The sequence below is a fragment of the Protopterus annectens genome, chromosome 7.part0 (assembly GCF_019279795.1).
Source record: "Protopterus annectens isolate FY-2018-M chromosome 7.part0, PAN1.0, whole genome shotgun sequence".
In the NCBI taxonomy this organism is placed as follows: Eukaryota; Metazoa; Chordata; order Ceratodontiformes; family Protopteridae; genus Protopterus; species Protopterus annectens.
Window position 1 is genome coordinate 125,421,156 of NC_056739.1, and position 18,824 is coordinate 125,439,979.

At 43.0% G+C, this 18,824-nt stretch overlaps 1 protein-coding gene across 1 annotated transcript in view; it reads left to right on the forward strand.

The window, feature by feature from the left end:
- Positions 1–18,824, forward strand: part of UHRF1BP1 (UHRF1 binding protein 1) — a 1,147,688-nt gene that overhangs the window by 856,958 nt on the left and 271,906 nt on the right. The window contains exons 15-16 of the mRNA XM_044076560.1: positions 11,962–12,158; positions 12,906–13,069. Of these exons, the coding sequence (XP_043932495.1) occupies positions 11,962–12,158; positions 12,906–13,069 (361 nt within the window). The remainder of the gene's footprint in view (positions 1–11,961; positions 12,159–12,905; positions 13,070–18,824) is intronic.

Genomic DNA, 18,824 nt, shown 5'->3' on the forward strand with positions numbered 1-18,824 from the left:
CATAGTACAGTTGTGTAGAATGTCTTCACTCTCCCTAATGTTATGAATACGGCAGCAGTCATATGGAAGGACATAGTACAGTTGTGTATAATCTCTTCACTCTCCCTAATGTAATGAATACTACAACAGTGATATGGAAGGACATAGTACAGTTGTGTAGAATCTCTTCACTCTCCCTAATGTAATGAATACTACAGCAGTGATATGGAAGGACATAGTACAGTTGTGTCGAATCTCTTCACTCTCCCTAATTTGATGAATTCTACACCAGTGATAGGGAAGGACATAATACAGTTGTGTAGAATCTCTTCACTCTCCCTAATGTGATGAATACTACAGCAGTGATATGGAAGGACATAGTACAGTTGTGTAGAATCTAGTTTTGTTTATAAAATGGGATGGAACATCGAGTTATTTCGAACAACACCCTATAGGGGCAGTGGTCATAAAGAAGGGATCTAAAACTCACACAACAAAATGTGGCACATGTAATCAATGCATTTATATATTGGACAAAGAAAAAATTATTTTGAACAATGGATTTAAGACACTAGTTAAATTTAAGCAAGGAAATTGTAACACAAAAATGGTTATATACATGGCAAAGTGTAGTACATCTGCCAGTTATTACATAGGCAAGACAGAGAGATGTTTTAAAAAACGCATTTATGACCATTTATATAATATCAGAAGGAAAGATACTACAAAAGCTTTGTATAGACGTATTGAAAAGAAGGGTGAGACACATCAATTTAAATTTGCCATTTTGGATACTATTAAAATGGATCCTAGGGGAGGTGATCACAAAACCTTATTGAGTTTTAAGGAAGTTTGGTGGCAATTATTCTTGGATGCAGCAACCCTACCAGGTCTTAATAATCACATTTCATGTAAGCCCATTCTGGAGATGATGGAATAATATTCTAAGCATAAATATTACAAAGTGAGTTCAAATGGAAACAGGGTTAGATTTAACCATGTTTCATTCATTATTTTTAATATCTATATTATATTCTTTTTATATGTTATATAGGTAGACTTATTTGTGTTTAGAATAGGTTATTACAGTACTATATTTACATTTATACAGAGAGTCTCGAAATAAGCAAACTCGTTTTTTATTTTAGTTTTAGAAAGGGGTTAAAGAAACAAATAAATGCACATTTAGGGCTATATATGTATTAGTCTAATAACTCATTGACAGGTCATATCAAACAGATTGTTTTTATGTATGAACACGGCAGATTTGACAGATTTGCCAGTGCAGATATTTAAGTAGCTATCGCTTTAAAAGTACTAAAGCTTTTGGCACCAATTTTTAAATAAAAGCTGTTTTTTATGTTATTAATGTGTTCTGATGAAGCCCAATGTGTTGTGGGTGAAAGTGCTTAACCTTTTGGAGTGAATACTCATGCGATTTTACTTGTTATGGTGTAATAAACTTTTTATACGCAACTTGAAGTGGTCATACACTTATTGGTGATTCCAAGGCAGTTTGTACATCTGTTGCTCATCGTATCATTTTTTATTCAATGTAATGAATACTGCAGCAGTGATATGGAAGGACATTGTACAGTTGTGTAGAATCTCTTCACTCTCCCTAATGTGATGAATACTGCAGCAGTGATATGGAAGGACATAGTACAGTTGTGTAGAATCTCTTCACTCTCCCTAATGTAACGAATACTGCAGTAGTGATAATGAAGGACATAGTACAGTTGTGTAGAATCTCTTCACTCTCCCTAATGTAACGAATACTGCAGTAGTGATAATGAAGGACATAGTACAGTTGTTTAGAATCTCTTCACTCTCCCTAATGTGATGAATACTAGAGCAGTGATATGGAGGGACATAGTACAGTTGTGTAGAATCTCTTCACTCTCCCAAATGTAATGAATACTGCAGCAGTGATATGGAAGGACATAGTACAGTTGTGTAGAATCTCTTCACTCTCCCTAATGTAATGAATACTGCAGCAGTGTATGGAACGACATAATACAGTTGTGTAGAATCTCTTCACTTTGCCTAATGTGATGGATACTGCTGCAGTGATATGGAAGGACATAGTACAGTTGTGTAGAATCTCTTCACTCTCCCTAATGTAATGAATACTGCAGCAGTGGTATGGAAGGACATAGTGCAGTTGTGTAGAATCTCTTCACACTCCCTGTTGTAGTGAATACTACAGCAGTGATAGGAAAGGACATAGTACAGTTACGTAGAATCTCTTCACTCGCCCTAATGTAATGAATACTGCAGCAGTGATATGGAAGGGACATAGCACAGTTGTGTAGAATCTCTTCAGTCTCCGTAATATAATGAATACTGCAGCAGTGCTATGGAAGGACATAGTGCAGTTGTGTAGAATCTCTTCACTGTCTGTGTTGTAATGAATACTGCTGCAGTTATTTGGAAGGACGTACTACAGTTGTGTAGAATCTCTTCACTCTCCCTAATGTAATGAATACTGCAGCAGTGATATGGAAGGACATAGTACAGTTGTGTAGAATCTCTTCACTCTCCCTCTTGTAATGAATACTGCAGCAGTGACATGGAAGGACATAGTACAGTTGTGTAGAATCTCTTCACTCTCCCTAATGTGATGAATACTGCAGCAGTGATATGGAAGGACATAGTACAGTTGTGTAGAATCTCTTCACTCTCCCTAATGTAATGAATACTGCAGCAGTGATATGGAAGGACATAGTACAGTTGTGTAGAATCCCTTCACTCTCCCTAATGTAATGAATACTGCAGCAGTGATATGGAAGGACATAGTACAGTTGTGTAGAATCTCTTCACTCTCCCTAATGTAATGAATACTGCAGCAGTGACATGGAAGGACATAGTACAGTTGTTTAGAATCTCTTCACTCTCCCTAATGTAATGAATACTGCAGCATAGATATGAAAAGACGTAGTACAGTTGTGTAGAATCTCTTCACTCTCCCTAATGTAATGAATACTACAGCAGTGATATGGAAGGACATAGTACAGTTGTGTAGAATCTTACCATAAGAGTAGATGTCCTTCTCTTCACTGTTGCACTGTCATTCCCTTCCACCTACGCCCTGTTCTTTTCCTCTTTTTCCATGAGTGATATTTTCTTTATGGTCTAACATCTGTTGTTTCTCTTCCTTCTTTTCTTTTTCTGAACGTGCATGTTCTCCATTCTATTCGGGGTCATGCTTGTCTTGGGGTACTTCAGTTCTGTGTTGGGAGCATTTGTATGTCACCTGTATGCCCTTCACTTGCATGGTGGAGCATACATATGACATATGATGCTACTAGGTAATAAAAGACTTTGGTATATACTGCCCATACTTTGGGCTATCCTTTGCAGAAGATCCCAGAAGTGATACATACTGCAACAGTGAAAAGAAGGGCTTCTACTTTTATGATAAGATTTTGTACAACTGTACTTTCCCCACTGGCAAGAGTCAGATGGTAGAGAGAAGACCATTTTGCTGGTTACTGCAGAAAGGCCTATTCCTCCTGGAAGCAGTCCTTTCTGTGGTGCATGCTGCTATTGCAGGGCGCATGCCTTCCTGTGCCAAAGCTGCTATTGCAGGGAGCATGCTTTCCTGTGCCGAAGCTGCCATTGCAGGGAGCATGCTTTCCTGTGTTGAAGTTGCCATTGCAGGGAGCATGCCTTCCTCTGCCGAAGCTGCCTTTGCAGGGAGCATGCCTTCATCTGCTGAAGCTGCCATTGCAGAGAGCATGCCTTCCCGTGCTGAAGCTGCCATTGCAGGGAGCACGCCTTCCCGTGCTGAAGCTGCCATTGCAGGGAGCACGCCTTCCCGTGCTGAAGCTGCCATTGCAGGGAGCACGCCTTCCCGTGCTGAAGCTGCCATTGCAGGGAGCACGCCTTCCCGTGCTGAAGCTGCCATTGCAGGGAGCACGCCTTCCCGTGCTGAAGCTGCCATTGCAGGGAGCACGCCTTCCCGTACTGAAGCTGCCATTGCAGAGAGCACGCCTTCCCGTGCTGAAGCTGCCATTGCAGAGTGCATGCCTTCCCGTGCTGAAGCTGCCATTGCAGGGAGCATGCCTTCCCATGCTGAAGCTGCCATTGTAGAGAGCATTCTTTCCCGTGCTGAAGCTGCCATTGCAGGGAGCATGCCTTCCCATGCTGAATCCTCTAGTTCATGCACATGCACCATGGTAGTTTTTATACCACAGATCGGAACTGACTTGCTCTCCCTCTCAACAAACTGGTCTGTTTTCTACTTGTCTCCCTAATGGACAGGTGCAGCCTTTGAATGTTAGAGATGCGCAAGCCTGTATTGTAAATGTAAAATTTGTTGTGGTATTGACACATCAGCAATATTTTAGCAAATTTGTAGTAAGCTTGGCTAGGCTTAAAATGGTACTTGGGCCAATAGCTTAGTAACCACCTATAAATCTCTAATGTCTGTTGTGCTGCCCTACGAATTCAGATAATTGTTTCATTTTCATATCAGTCTGCTTTTAAGTTTGCAGGTGCTTTGTAGCAGAGAAATGATTTTGGTTTTGAGTTTTCAAGTACTTGGCACGACGGAAACAATTTTGCTGTTGACTTTGCAGGTACATAGTGCGAAGGAAACCTTTTAAATATTTGACATAAAACGCCAGTGCTACTCTAATAATGTGTAGTTGGTACAGCAGTTCTTCATGCAGGAAAGATCATGATATCTGCAGAAGTAAATTGAAACAGCAAGGCATTGTTTCTAGAGCAAAATGGACTGTGAAACATACTTTGTCTTTTTGCATTTAGAAAGTGCAGCAGTACCATTCATCCAGAGTGTAGCAGTGTATTGCTAGCTGAATCATGTTAGAGTTGTAATATTCCCACATGGAATGTGCAGAACAGTTGATAGCACCACAGATAGTGTTGTAAAAAAGTGGATCTGGATAGGGAAAATCTGCTGTCCGCCAGTAATAAACCTTCGCGTAACAAAAGTTGGAAGACATTGAATTACTTTTTAAATTTCTTTTTGTCAGCTGTCTCGTACTTTTTATTTTCTTGACTGCACATCTTTAACCACTTTTGCTCACTTGAGATCCTTTCCAAGTCAGCATTAAGTACAGACAAATTCTTGTTTTGTATTTTATTTCCTTCTTCCCATATGGTCTACACCAGAGATTAACAGTTATATTCATGAATGGGAAGGTTTTTGGGGAAATGCAGTCTTTCCTTTTGCTTGCTGAACTTTAAAAGCCTGATGTTAGGTAGTCCAATCTCCCCTTCATTTTTACATATGGGTTCGGAGCCGATCCTCTGCTCCGACTTGGCCGATTTACAAGCTCGAAGACTTCTGGTTGGCTTGTGGCTAAGCAGGTATCCCATGGTGCACCAGTGCAATCCCCAGATCTCGTTTGCCGCGTCGATGATTTCGGATGTGCTTCTCTTGGCTCTGGCTAAGTTCTTTTCAATTCTTTACATTTGTAGGGGATATTGCATATTTAGTCTTTAGTGTTATCTTATAGGCCTTTGCCTAAGTTGTCCTTGTGGACTTTTTTTCACTGTAGTAGTTTTAGCATCCTGTGTGCCAGTTAGTTAGGCACCGTTGCGCTTTTTTGACTAGGTAGAGCATTTGTTTTTGCGTTTTTTTCTGCTCTTAATCAACAGGGGCTGCTGTTGATTTATTTGTACTGATCAGACCTTTTTTGGTCGCTGTTGACTGTTAACTTGTTGTCTTTGGTGTGGATCCGCTAAGGTGGCATTTTTAGCATTGCTGTTAAAAAATTTTCCTGTGTGATTAAACCTGTGTGTGTCTGTGTTAAATACTTGGTCTGTTTAAGTTAGAAGACCTAGTTTTCTGTTACACCAGGCTAGGCCCGTTTAACTAGAGGACCTAGTCCTCGTGTAACTCTTCTATTTGTATTTTTGACATCTCAAAATTTTTCCTGTGTGACTGAATCTCTGTGTGTGTCTGTGTTAAATACTTGGTCTGTTTTAAGTTAGAAGACCTAGTTTCTCTTACACTGGGCTAGGCCCATTTAACCTAGATGACCTAGTTTTCATGCAACTCTTCTGCATGGCTAGGCCTGTTTTAGTTAGAGGACCTAGTCCTCATTTATCCTCATTTATTCTCTCTCTTCCTATCTCTCCTCTAGTTTTGCGTGTGTGTCTGCAATGTCTAAGGATAGCAAGGAGCATAAACCCTCTGGGTTCAAAAAATGCATTAAATGCTCCCAGAAAATGTCATTAACGGATGGCCACAGTAGCTGTGTCTACTGCTTGGGAGCCATTCATTTGCAGGAATCATGCTTGTTCTGTCATGCTTTCTCTCCTAGAGTGTTGCAGGAGAGAAAGAACAAGTTGATACTCAAGGGTCTTCTGAAACCAACCTTTGAGGAAGCTTTATCTAGTTCGTCAGCTTCTTCCAAGTCTACAAAATCTAGATCTGAATCCAAACCGAAAGCTTCTAAAAGGCCTTCTCCGGCACCGGCTGGTGTCTTGGAGCCACCTTCCAAATTAACAAAATCTGCCTCCTCGACTCCTCAGTCTTCGGAGCCGAAGGAGAGCACCATGGTATCCGAGTCAGTCACAGGTGCTTCGGTACCGACTTCTGAACCTTTGGAAATAGCAGTTGACTCTACTGCTCAGAGCCGGTCTGTAGAATCCCTACCGGTCTCCTTCCTAATCAAGTCTCCAGTGCCTCCTAGGTAAAGATCCCCTACATTTATCTTCCAGATCTTCCAGGAGCCTTTCAGAAGAAGATGTGGAGAGGGTAGTACTGAGACTCCTGAAGTTGTCTTCTCTGCCTAAATTTTTGTTGGCTTCGACTCAGTCAGTTCCGGAGCCACTCGATCCAGTTTTGCCCTAGTCTATTATTCCTCCTCCAAGCCTTGTTGGCCTTTCAGAGTCAGGGTGCTTGGTACCAGTGGAGGAACCCTCTGTTCCGGCTCCCCTTGCTGCTGCATTGGAGCCGAGTTCGGCTCTGGCACGCTTGGCTCAGTCCATCATGTCCAGGGACCGAAGCTGTTCTGTTGGTGCCAATGGGGAGGGTTTGAATCGATCTTCTTCGGTTCCAAGCCTTCCTCTTGGTGCTTCCGCCAGGATGAACTCGGACCCTGCATCTATCTCGGAGCCGATGGCTCTGGCTCCGGCGTCAACCTTTGTCTCTTTGGAGCGGGGGAGGTCGGCTTTTGAGGTGATGAGGAGCATGCTGTCTCAATCTACAGCCCCTGCCAATGGTACAAGCACTCTTCCCCCCATGGCACCCACTTCAGTCTCAGTACCTACGCTCTCCAGAGACAGCAGAGACCCGCAGCCTCAGGAGTCACCGGCTGGTGGTCCCCACTCTTCCGAGGGCTCCCCAGAATGTCCCTTTGAGGAGCCCTCCCCAGAAGAGGGTATGTAAGTGGAAGCATATTGACTCCCAGGATGAGTCTCTGACATCCAACACTGACCTCGAGGAGTCGGAAGGGTCCCCCAAGTCGTCCTCTGATGATGTCTCCTTTGTGGACATCCTGGAGATCCTTAAACAGAGGTGCGACTGGCCCACTGTCAACCCTTCTGATGAGGAGTCTGTGTACCTGAAAGCTTTTGGGTCTCAAACCTCTGCCTCTTGGGTGTGTCCACCTATCGACGAACTAATGGATCTGGTTAGTCGGAAGGTGTGGGATACTTCCGATGCCGTGGAGCCATTCCCCAGGAAACCAAATAAGTTTCTGTCTGCCCCTTGTCTAAAGGCGTTCCCATAGATGCCGTGGTGGTGGCGGTGGCCACGAAGAAGGAGTTGGCGGAGACTTCTTCCTCTGTTCATCCGCCAAACAAGGAGTCTCAACAGATGGACAGATTTGGGAAGCATGTATTTAGTTCACCGGCATTTACACTTCGATCTCTGAACTATCTTACTCACTTCATAAGCTTGCAGAGGGATCTACTCAAGGAGTTAGAAGATTCCATACAGGGTGCTTGTCCTGAGGGAGTCCCTGATAGGATCTCTGCTCAGTTGTCCACCCTAAATTCTGTAGTTAACTCCTTCATGTGGCTTATCTCCCATGCAGATGATGGAGCGAGCAGAGCAGCGGGTTCAAGAGTTGACCTTAGGCGCCACTCCTGGGTGCGCCTGTGTAATTTTGTGGAGCCGTTCAAGTCCACCTTCACCAACATTTGATGGTTCCTCTTTGTTTGGTACCAAGGTGAAAGAAACACTCACTCTGTGTGAGCAGGAAGGAAAGACTCTCTCTGCCGTGGGAGTCCGTTTTATCGTTCCCTCTCGACCATACCCCAAAGGTCAAAGGGGAGGTAAAATGTGGTTCAAAAAGTCCCACAGAGTTTTTCCGGACACAGAGTGAATCCTCCTTCAGAGGCAGAGGAGGAGGAAATGGTAGATGTCGCCCTAGAGGCAGGGGCAGTCCGCAATACCAGCAAGGCCGTGATTCCTTTTGAGGGTGGCCTTATCAGCGTTCCTGATGTGGGGCCCGACTGCATTTCTCTGGGGCCAGTCGGGATTGCATCTCTTTTTTATTCAGAAGCCTGGCTAAATATCACCCAAGACAAGTGGGTACAAAGAGTTGTTACCAGAGGCTATATCATACCCTTTTCCCTTCCACCGTTTGTTCCCAAAAATATCCCAGATGTTCCACCCAATCACAGGGATCAGGCAACTGTGGAGATCAACAAGTTGCTCTTAAAAAGAGTCATCCAGCCCATCCCAGCAGACCAGACAGGATCCGGAACTTACTCCAGCTTCCTTTTAGTCCCAAAACGAACCGGAGACTGGAGGCCAATTTTGGACCTCAGCAGATTAAACCAATCCATGAAGAAGGACAAGTTTCGGATGGTCACTGCAGTCGATACTCCTGTTTCAGGGAAAGACTATTGGATGTGCTCTCTGGATCTCCAAGATACCTACTACCATATAAAAATGGACAAGGCATCAAGGAGATATTTGCACTTCTGGCTGGGAGCCAGTCATTATCAGTTTTGTGCTCTGCCCTTTGGTCTCACCACAGCCCCCAGGGTGTTCACCAAATGCATGGCAGTAGTGACAGCTCACTTGAGACGTCAGGGATTCCAGGTGTTTCCGTATTTGGACGACTGGCTCCTGACTGGCCCCACCAGGCATCTACTCATCCAAAACAGGGATGCCATCATTCAACTTTGTGCTCAACTAGGGGATCTCCATAAACTGGGAAAAATCTGCATTACTGCCCTCGCAATCTGTGATTTTTATAGGCGCAGAGGTAGACACAGTGGATATGACAGTTCATCTCCCCGCCAAAAGAGCACAAAACCTCATCTCATAAGTTCAGCGTCTTCTTCCGCTTTGGAAAGTCAAAGCAAAATGGGTTCTTCAACTTCTCACTACGATGGCCTCAACCATTCTGTTAATACCTTTAACCAGGTTGCACATGAGAATCCTCCAATGGCTCCTGTCGTCCCAGTGGTCATTCCAATATCTACCACTGAGTCACCCTATCCTGCTGATGGAATCATGCAAAAAGGACCTTCATTGGTGGATAGCCCCCAACCACTTGTTCACGGGAGCTCCCTTTGTTCCTGCCCAACCTGTTGCCACTGTGACCACGGATGCCTCCCAGGTTGGGGGGGGGGGCATTATCTTGGCAGGACTGTCCATGGCACATGGCAAGAACATGAGGCTCATCTGCATATGAATGTTCTGGAGATTAGGGCGGTGCTTTTGGCGTTGCAAGCACTTCAGGACCTTCTTCCTCCAGGGAAGATTGCGATACAATCGGACAATATGTCGGTTGTGTGGTATATTAACAAACAGGGCGGTACCAGATCTTACCCACTCTGTCGAGAGGCCATGCGAGTTTGGGAATGGGCGATTTTTTCCCAGCGCTTTCTGGTGGCAATGCACATTCCAGGGACAACCAACGTGATAGCCGACAAGGTAAGTCGGGCAGTCTTACTGCCTCATGAGTGGTCTCTGAAACGGGAAATAGTGGAACAGATTTTCCGGAGATGGGGACATCCTTGCTGCGACTTTTTTGCCAGCCCAGTCAGTGCCAAGTGCAGCAGCTATTTTTCCCTGATTCCCCCTCCAGGGGAAATACCCAGAGATGATCTGGTCCACGATTGGTCCATGGGACTTCTGTATGCCTTTCCTCCATTCCCTCTTATCCCCAAAGTGATTCAGAAAGTCAATCGGCTGGGAAGCAAGTTGATCCTCATTGCTGCTTACTGGCCTCATCAGGTCTGGTTCTCCTTCCTCGCGCCTCTTCTCCTGTACGATCCTTGGATTCTGGACCCAATTCCAGATCTATTGAACCACATGTCGGGTTCGCTACATGCCGTTCTCCACACCCTCAAATTGACAGCATGGCTGCTCCAATTCCATCTCTAGTCAGGCTTCGTGATGTTTCTTCCTCAGTGTCACATATTCTCTTATCCTCACATAAACCCTCAACCAGAAGGCTGTATGACAGTAAATGGAAAAGGTTTTCTATTTGGGCACAGAAAATGAACGTGGATCCTTACACCGCTCCTATTCCCGTGATTCTGGAATTCCTTTCAGAGCTTTTTCAGCAGGGATCTGCCACGGCCACCATCAAAGTACAGTTGGCGGCAATCTCTCATTTTTATTTAGGGTCCCCAAATGCCAACCTTATGTCTCATAAGCTATGCAAGACTTTCTTGAGAGGGGCCACTTTACTGAGACCACCATTACAAGAACCTGTGGCTTCTTTGGACTTAAATTTTGTGTTGTCCAAGTTGACATCCCTTCCCTTTGAACCTTTTCACTCATCTTCTTTAAAATATTTGTCTTGGAAGACTGTATTTTAGTAGCTATTATGTCAGCCAGATGTGTATCTGAGCTACAAGCCCTGTCTATTAAGCCACCTTATTTAATATTTCATAAAGACAGGGTATCTTTACGTACCAATCCTTCATTTGTTCCCAAAGTTTGTTCTAATGCCACCTTAAATCAGTCCGTTGAGCTTCCAGTTTTCTTTCCCAATCACTGTAATGCAGCTGAATATCGTTTCCACCAGCTGGACAGCTACGTTTTTATTTGCAACGGACCAAAGAATTTCGGAAGTCAGACCAGTTATTCATTTCTTTTTCCGACTCCAGATTGGGCTTACCATTTTCAAAGGTGACATTGTCTAATTGGATTTCTAGTTGCATAGCCTTCATCTACAATTGGGAGGGCAGACCTTTACCCCACAGGATCAAGGCTCACTCTACCAGGTCTCTGTCTACCTCTACAGCCTTTCAAGCCAGGGTACCACTTGATCATATTTGTGCAGCAGCTATGTGGGCTACTCCTCACACCTTTATTACCCATTGTAAGTTGGATTTGGCATCCAGGGGTAGAGCATCCTTTGACTCCACGGTGCTCAGGAGTATTTTCCAATGAGCCACCCAAGAATAAGGCACTAGGGACACTGTCCCATTTGTAAAAATGCAGGTGAGATTGGACTACCGTTCTATGTTGGTAGTCCATCTCACCTTTCATTTTTACCAACCCGCCCTCCTGCCCCTATCCTGGAAGATCTGGAGGTAATAATTTGATTGCCTTGGTTGCTGACCCTTTTATTGGTTTGTTGGTTAGGGGGCTTTCTGTTTCTAGCGAGCAGCAAACAAGATCTGGGGATTGCACTGGTGCACCATGGGATACTTGCTTAGCCACGAGCCAACCAGAAGTCTATGAGCTTGTAAATCGGCCTCTGCTTCGAACCCATATGTAAAAATGAAGGGTGAGATGGACTACCAACATGGAACGTTATGCTGAGTACATAACTTCTTTTTTTTGTGCAGTGTTACTGGGCGTTGAGGGTACATCACCATTACCGTGATGGCATATCCCCTTAGGCAGTTTTTAACTAAAAAGCCTCTATCAGTGTTTCTGTTCTTGCAGTATTGCTACGTTAGGAAATCAGATTGCAGCCTTTTTGTGGGGTACTTCATTTGTTGTATTGTATTCATTTCATGAGTGGGTTGGTGGGAATCTGTGAAGGAGTTTGGGATTTGCTAACTAAGTGTATTATGTTTAACCAGAGATCTGACTTCTAAAAGAGAAGAAAATGCTGTTGTCTCTACAACTACTGGTAGCAGTAAGCTTCGTACTGTTATGATGAATCGCACAGCATCTCAGCAGTCTTTTGATTCGACATCCCTTGATGGTAGCTTGCTGGATGACAGGCTCTCTGTAGACAGTGATGGCAGTGAAAATTTTGTGATATTAAGTGATATAGGTAAGTGGAAAAAAATTTGGAAAGCCATGTATCTGATGCACTGTACTATTCCTTCTGCTTATTCTATTCTTTTGTGTGTTGGGCCTTCAGTTATAAGAATATAATATGCTGCCATCTGCTTTTGCTCAGTCATTATGTTTCTCACTACCCACAATGACAGTAAAGGGTACTCTTATGTGCTAGCAGCTTGATTATATTCTGCTAAGTACTAGCTTGCCTTGCATTGTTTCATACAGCAGCACAGTAACGCACACTGTTCTCTTTGAACGAAGCCATGCTGGTGTCCTGTACCACAAGTAGTAGAGCACCTGGCAGGGCTTTTCCTTCCCTTGGATGCTTTTTCAACTGTAGCTTATTTCCAGGCAAAGCTCGAAAGTGTGGATGCTAATTGATGTCTCACTGTCTTTCCCTGTGTCTTGTAGTGTGACACTCGCTGCCCCGGGTCATCCTTTACCACTCACGTGCCATTTTATGGGATAGTATAGCGCAGTCAATTTTCATTCACTTATTCCTTCTTTACTGTGATGGAATCAGAAAATGTATTTCTGTTACTGTATTTTCCTTTGGGGAGCAAATAAATTTGTTCTTGCCTATTCCATTGCATGAGAAGCATTAACAGGAAAGAGCTTGCTACAGTGTCTCAGGAAACAATTACAGATAAGGTGGCAGCAAACTAAAGTAGTGCAGAAGTTTCAGCATTGTTAAATTTGTGCTTGTTTATGTAATTTGCTTCATGTTTCATGATAGAGTCTGGTGTGGAATCAGATCTTCTGTCTCATCCTTTGGAAGACACTGGGAGCAGGCCAAGCGCATTGGACAGGATTCGAGGAATTCTGGATGGAGATGGGAAGACATCTCCAGATATCACAAGTTCAGCATCCCATAGCACAGAGGAGTCTAACCAGGACATGGTGAGCATAAAATTAAAACAATTATAGATTTTTTTTTCTTGACATTAAAAAAGAAAAACAACTGGAGAGAGTGGCAGAAGTTACCTGGCTTTGACATTTAGATGATAGCAAAGAATGTGTAGTTTTAAAGACTATTTACTGTGAATAGCTGTAGTACGTTGTACTGAAGCTTCATCAAAATATGTGCAAATTACAATTTGGTTGTAAGTTTTCAAAAAACGGACTTCTGACTATAGTGTAAAGTTCCTTATGATTTGCAGAACTTCTGGAAAATGTTCATTATTATTTGAACATTTTTTATGAAGTCATCACAGTTTAATCTATAACATGGGTTTGCAAACATTAACAAAAAAGAAAACAAACCATAATAGCACTTGTCAGTGTTATTGATATGCAGTATACAAATGTTTTCTTTCTAACAATTTGTAATTGCTTTTTCGCAGCCAGTAACATTAAACTTAGTAAGGCATTTATGTGTCTAGTCAATTTAGATCCTATATCCTAGCTCGGAAAAAATAATTTTCTGACCTAAAATCATTTGTTTCTCCAACATTTTTGTTAAAGTACTCTGTAGGTAATTTTGAAAATCTGCCAGCTTGTTTCAGTCCAAAAGCATGTTCCCAGTTACCTCCCTGTTTCCCATCATGTTATCTTTTTTTAAACAAGAAATGTCTTCTTTAAATAATCACTTATGACAAAGACAATCATACATTTATATAAATGAAAACAAACCATACTGACATAATTAGTTGCAAGCATTATACATCACAAACCATATTGACATAATTTCTTGCAAACACTGTACATCGTTTATAATCTATCCAGTCATTGTCAAACATTACATAGCTCATTCAAATCCTGCCTTCTTTTAAACTTCATTCCTCCCATGTATGTATTCTTCCCACAATCTCCTGTTTCTTCCTATGTATTTTGTCCAAACCTTTCCTAAATATCCCAGTTCCAATTGTTTTATCTCTATTACTATAGTCACTACTTCTATTACAGTTGGTTTGGACTTCGATTTCCATTTTGTAGTAGTTGCTTTTTTAGCAGCCACCATAATTAGACTCGGCAAGGAACTTACAACGTCTAGGCAATTTCAATTCTGTATCCTAGCTCAGAAAAATCATTTTCCTAGATGCATCAATTTGCTCACCCACTATCACTAATAGAGTAGTCTGGAGGGAATCTTTATAAAGTCTGCCAACTCATTACACTCCCAGAAAACACGTTCCCAATTACCTTTCTTCCTCATCACACCTCCCAACATTTGCTGTCAACCTGAGGAAAAAATCTCTGGAGTGTACATGTTGTATAAAAATACCTATGTAAACATTTCCAAGCAAAAATCCTAAATCTTTTAGATTTTGTTGCTTATTTGAAAAACATACATATATAATCATCGTTATTCTTTGTGAATTGCTTATCCAGTCTCTTTCCAGTCCTTTCTAACCTCCTCTGATTCATTCTTACAGTTATGTAATATTTTATATGCTGTACTATTAATTCCTTTTCTAACAGCAGCTTCTGTTCTAGATTCTACTAAAAACTCTACCAGTACTGGTCTTTTGTTTAGGACACCCCCCAATTCTTTCTATTTGCCTATACTCTGATATCAGTCCTTGATAGGGAAGACAATATCTAACCTGCAGTCCAAATAAATTCTTGGTATCTTCCCATTCTATTACCTTGCCCTCTCTAGTTATTTGCTCCCAGTACCTTGATACTTTACCAGTTTTCTCTGATAAATTCCAGCCCCTCTTGCCTGTTCTCTGTATCTTTAGTTGCAGTCATCCCAATCAGCAGAATCTCCTTCCTCCATTCTCATGTTGGCTCAGTTCTTAGAATACTTCCTACTGCTTTGAGTATAATATTCTGTATAATTATTGTTATTCTCCTTAAAGATATGTATCCAAAATCCCAGTCTCTCCTTGTTTCTTGAGCTTTCCCCATGTTTTATCATCATCCCTTTCCACTTTGAATTATAGGATCTGATGATGTCAATTTTCACTTTATTCTCATACTTGGGTTCTGATTCGAAGTCTCAGATCCGACTTGGTCATTGCAGTGACTCGTGGCAACCAAAATGCTCTGGAGCATTCTCCCTTACCCATAATGCCTCTCCCCTAATCACCTCAAATCTCATTTGCAGCTTTGCGAAGACATGGTCCTTCCAACAGCTCTCAGGCAGTTAAGTGTTTTTTTGTTTGTTTTTTTTTTTTTTGCCTAAATTGCGAAGTGTTTTCTGTCTTTTTTTCTATAACTCAAACGTTATCTATAAAATCTCTCCCTTACTCCTCTTCTAATTTTTTGTGCTTTATGGCTTGTACAGATGTACCTCTTGACTCTATTGTTAGTAGCCATTTTTTCCATTCAGTGATTGCCTCTCCTTTCATCTTTCCTGTATCATTGGTACCTTAAAAACTACTATTGTTAGTAGTCTCGTTCTCTTATCTAACATCTTCTTTCAAAAAAGACCATCCTTTATTTTTTGTCTGGATATGACTGAAGAAACAGATAAGCTGGGTGGCTTTAAGAAGTGCTCCAAATGTGGTCATAAAATTCCTAAAATTCCTTTAAGTGACTCACATGAGCTTTGCGTGCTCTCGCTCAATTGAGCAACCTGAAAGGACGAATTCCAAAATGTGTCCAACCCTAAATGTAGAAAATGGTTTGCTAGAAATGCAGATTCAACTATTTTTGAACTGCAGCACAACAGTGACAGTTAGAACACATCCCTTACTGTTTCTAAACATCGTTACTTTAATGTACTAACTCCAAGATCGCACTACATGTCCCGATCCCCACTATAGTGCGATCTGTGCCCAGAGTGCTAAATTCAAATGAGCGAATGCCAGTGTGAATTTGCTCATTTAAAATCGCAACAATGGAATTCGAGATTACCCAATCTTGCCACTGTACTTTCACACTTTGGTGCATCGTACAATGGACTCACGAATAAATGAAGGTAAACTGCTTTGCGTACGCTGTTTAGGGTCACTGCATTTACAATAGGAATGTGACATTTGTAAGGCATTTAACCATAGGGCCCTCATGGAATGCCGTAACAAGCTGATTTTGAAGGGTATGTTGCCTTTCTCTTTCGGGGAGGCCATTTCTGGCTCCGATAAAATTCATAAGAAGAAAGATTTTTTTGAAATCAGAACAGTTTAGCCCAGCTTCCTTCCTGTCTTCTAGAACCTCAGACAAGGCAAGAAAAAAGGCCCTCTTCTGCTTCAAAGTTTGTCAAAGCATTTTCCTAAAATTGCTAAAATGTCAGATCCTAAAGACTTCTTGGATTTGACGACTTCTAGGACCCCCCCTTTGGATGCACCACCTTCGAATTCAAGCCTGTCTGTGCCTAGAGATGGTTTGGATCTGTTGCTGTTGGATCCTAAGGAGAGCCCTTTGAACCAGTCTTGCCTTTAACTAGAACTTGGTACTCTCCTTCTATTGACCCAGTGCCATCCAGAATACCTTCGCCCTTCCTGGAGAGACTGAAGTCACCATCAGCGTCATCAACCCAGTTGACCAGAAGTCTCTCAGAAGATGATGTGAAGAGGATGATCAAGAAGATCCTCAGGACGCAGGGCTTTGCAACATTCCCTTTGACTCCTTACCCCGAAGAGTCAAGAGTTTCAAGCAACTTTGTCCCCTCTTCAGATTCCTTCACTGGATCCCCCTGGAGGTTTCAGAGCCTTTGGATCTGATCTGTCCAGTACTGTCTGAGTCTGGATCCAAGGTCCTTTCTTACCTCAACTCTGACTTCTGCTCTAAGCTCCTTGACCCCCTCGGAGCCAGGGAGCTCTCAGAGTGGTGGCAGGGGACTATGGAGTCGACTCTGAAATTTTCAAACCCGACACTGCATCTTGGGACATCGGCTCGGATTAATCTCTTCCTGTCTCCGGCTTTGGAAGTGCTGTCTCCTGGAGTCAACTGTACCCAGGTCTGAAGGCATGGCCTGTCAGATCAGGGATCCTCTTTTTCGTGGGGTCAGTCAGCTTTTGAGGCTTTGGAGAGGGCTATGTCTGCCTCGGCAACACAGACAGTATCTACCCTATCGGATCCACAGTCTTCCACCTTGCAGATTCCACACCCATTGTCTCGATCAGACCTCCCACAAGGTCAGTGGGTCCAGAAGACCCAGGTAACCCATGAGAGTTCCCCCTCCTCTTATGATACCTCCTCAGAATTCCCCATGGAGGAGGTTCCTTGAAAGAGAAGTGTAAGCGGAAACACACAAACTCCACAGGGCAGTCATTCATTGAGGATACTGACCTCGATGAAGGTGAGGGATCCCCATGGTCACTTCTGGATGATGATTCCTTTGAGGACATCCTAGAGATTTTTGAAACAGAGAGGTCTCATTAGAGGAGTCAGTTTATCTGGCGGCTTTTGGATCCTGTCGCTCTACCTCCTGGTTGACCCTTACCACCGATTAGCTCATCGAATTGATCTCTCAGCAGGCATGGGATTCTCCAGAATCCATTGAACCAAGCCCCCACAGACCTAATAAAATTATTACAGTTCCTGAAGATAAAAAATTTTGGTCACCAGGTGTTCTAGTAGATGCCTTGTTCGTGGCAGCAGCCATGAAGAAAAAACTTGCAGAAGAGTGTTCTACTATCCATCCTCTTAATAAGGATTCCAGGGTGATGAATAGATGTGGGAAGCATGTGTTCTCTTCAGCGACCTTTGCCCTAAGGTCCCTAAATTATCTTTCTCAGGGGCCATGTCTGAAGAAGTACAGGCTTCGGTTTCCTCACAGCTGACCACCCTACATTCCATTGCAAACTTCTCCATGAGGCTCATTTCGCATGCAGCCGAAGGAGCAAGTAGAGCTGCAGGTTCAGGTATCTGTGAGGAGACCGACCTCGATGCATTTGTGTGACTTTGCTGAACCCTTTAAATCTTTGTCAATGCTCTGTTTGACGGCACTTCCCTATTTGGCCCAAAGGTTAGAGGTACACTGTCCATGTGCAACAAAGATGGGAAGACCCTTTTTGCTGTGAGTGTTCAGTATTCCGAGACCATGTTCGCAAAATTAGAGCAGTAGTGGAAAAATGTGGTTCAAAAAAATTACAAGGGTCTTTTTCTCAAGCATGTGAAGAAAGTTCCCTCCAGGGCAGAGGAGGGAACAATGATGGAAGATGCCACCCTCATGGCAGAGGAGCTCTGCATTAGTCCTGTATGGAGGCCCAGTTGCTGTTCTCTGGAGGCAGTTGGGGGTCAACTGTCCTAGCACCTGAGAGCCTGGCTGGAAATAAATGACAATTGGGTGCAGAGGATAATATCCAGAGGATACTATATTCCCTTTTTCCTACCACCACCCTAAAGCAAAAGTCTCCCAGATGTTCCACCCAGTCAAAGGGAGCAAGCAGCAATTCAGATACAAAAGCTGCTAGACAAAAGAGTCATCCAAGAAGTTCCACCAGACCAGAAAGGATCCGGTACTTACTCAAGGTTCTTTTTGGTACCAAAAAGGACAGGAGACTGGAGACCAATATTGGATCTTAGCAGATTAAACAAATCAGTTCAGTGGAGCAAGTTCCGGATGGTCACGTTTCAGTCCCTCCTTCCATTTTTGGGAAAGGATGATTGGATGTACTGTACAGATCTTTAGGATGTGGACTACCACATAAAGATGAACAGGTGATCCAGAAGTCATTTATGCTTCTGGTTGGGAGCCAGTCACTATCAGTTCACAGTACTGTCTTTTGGCCTCACTACAGCCCCCAGAGTGTACACCAAATGT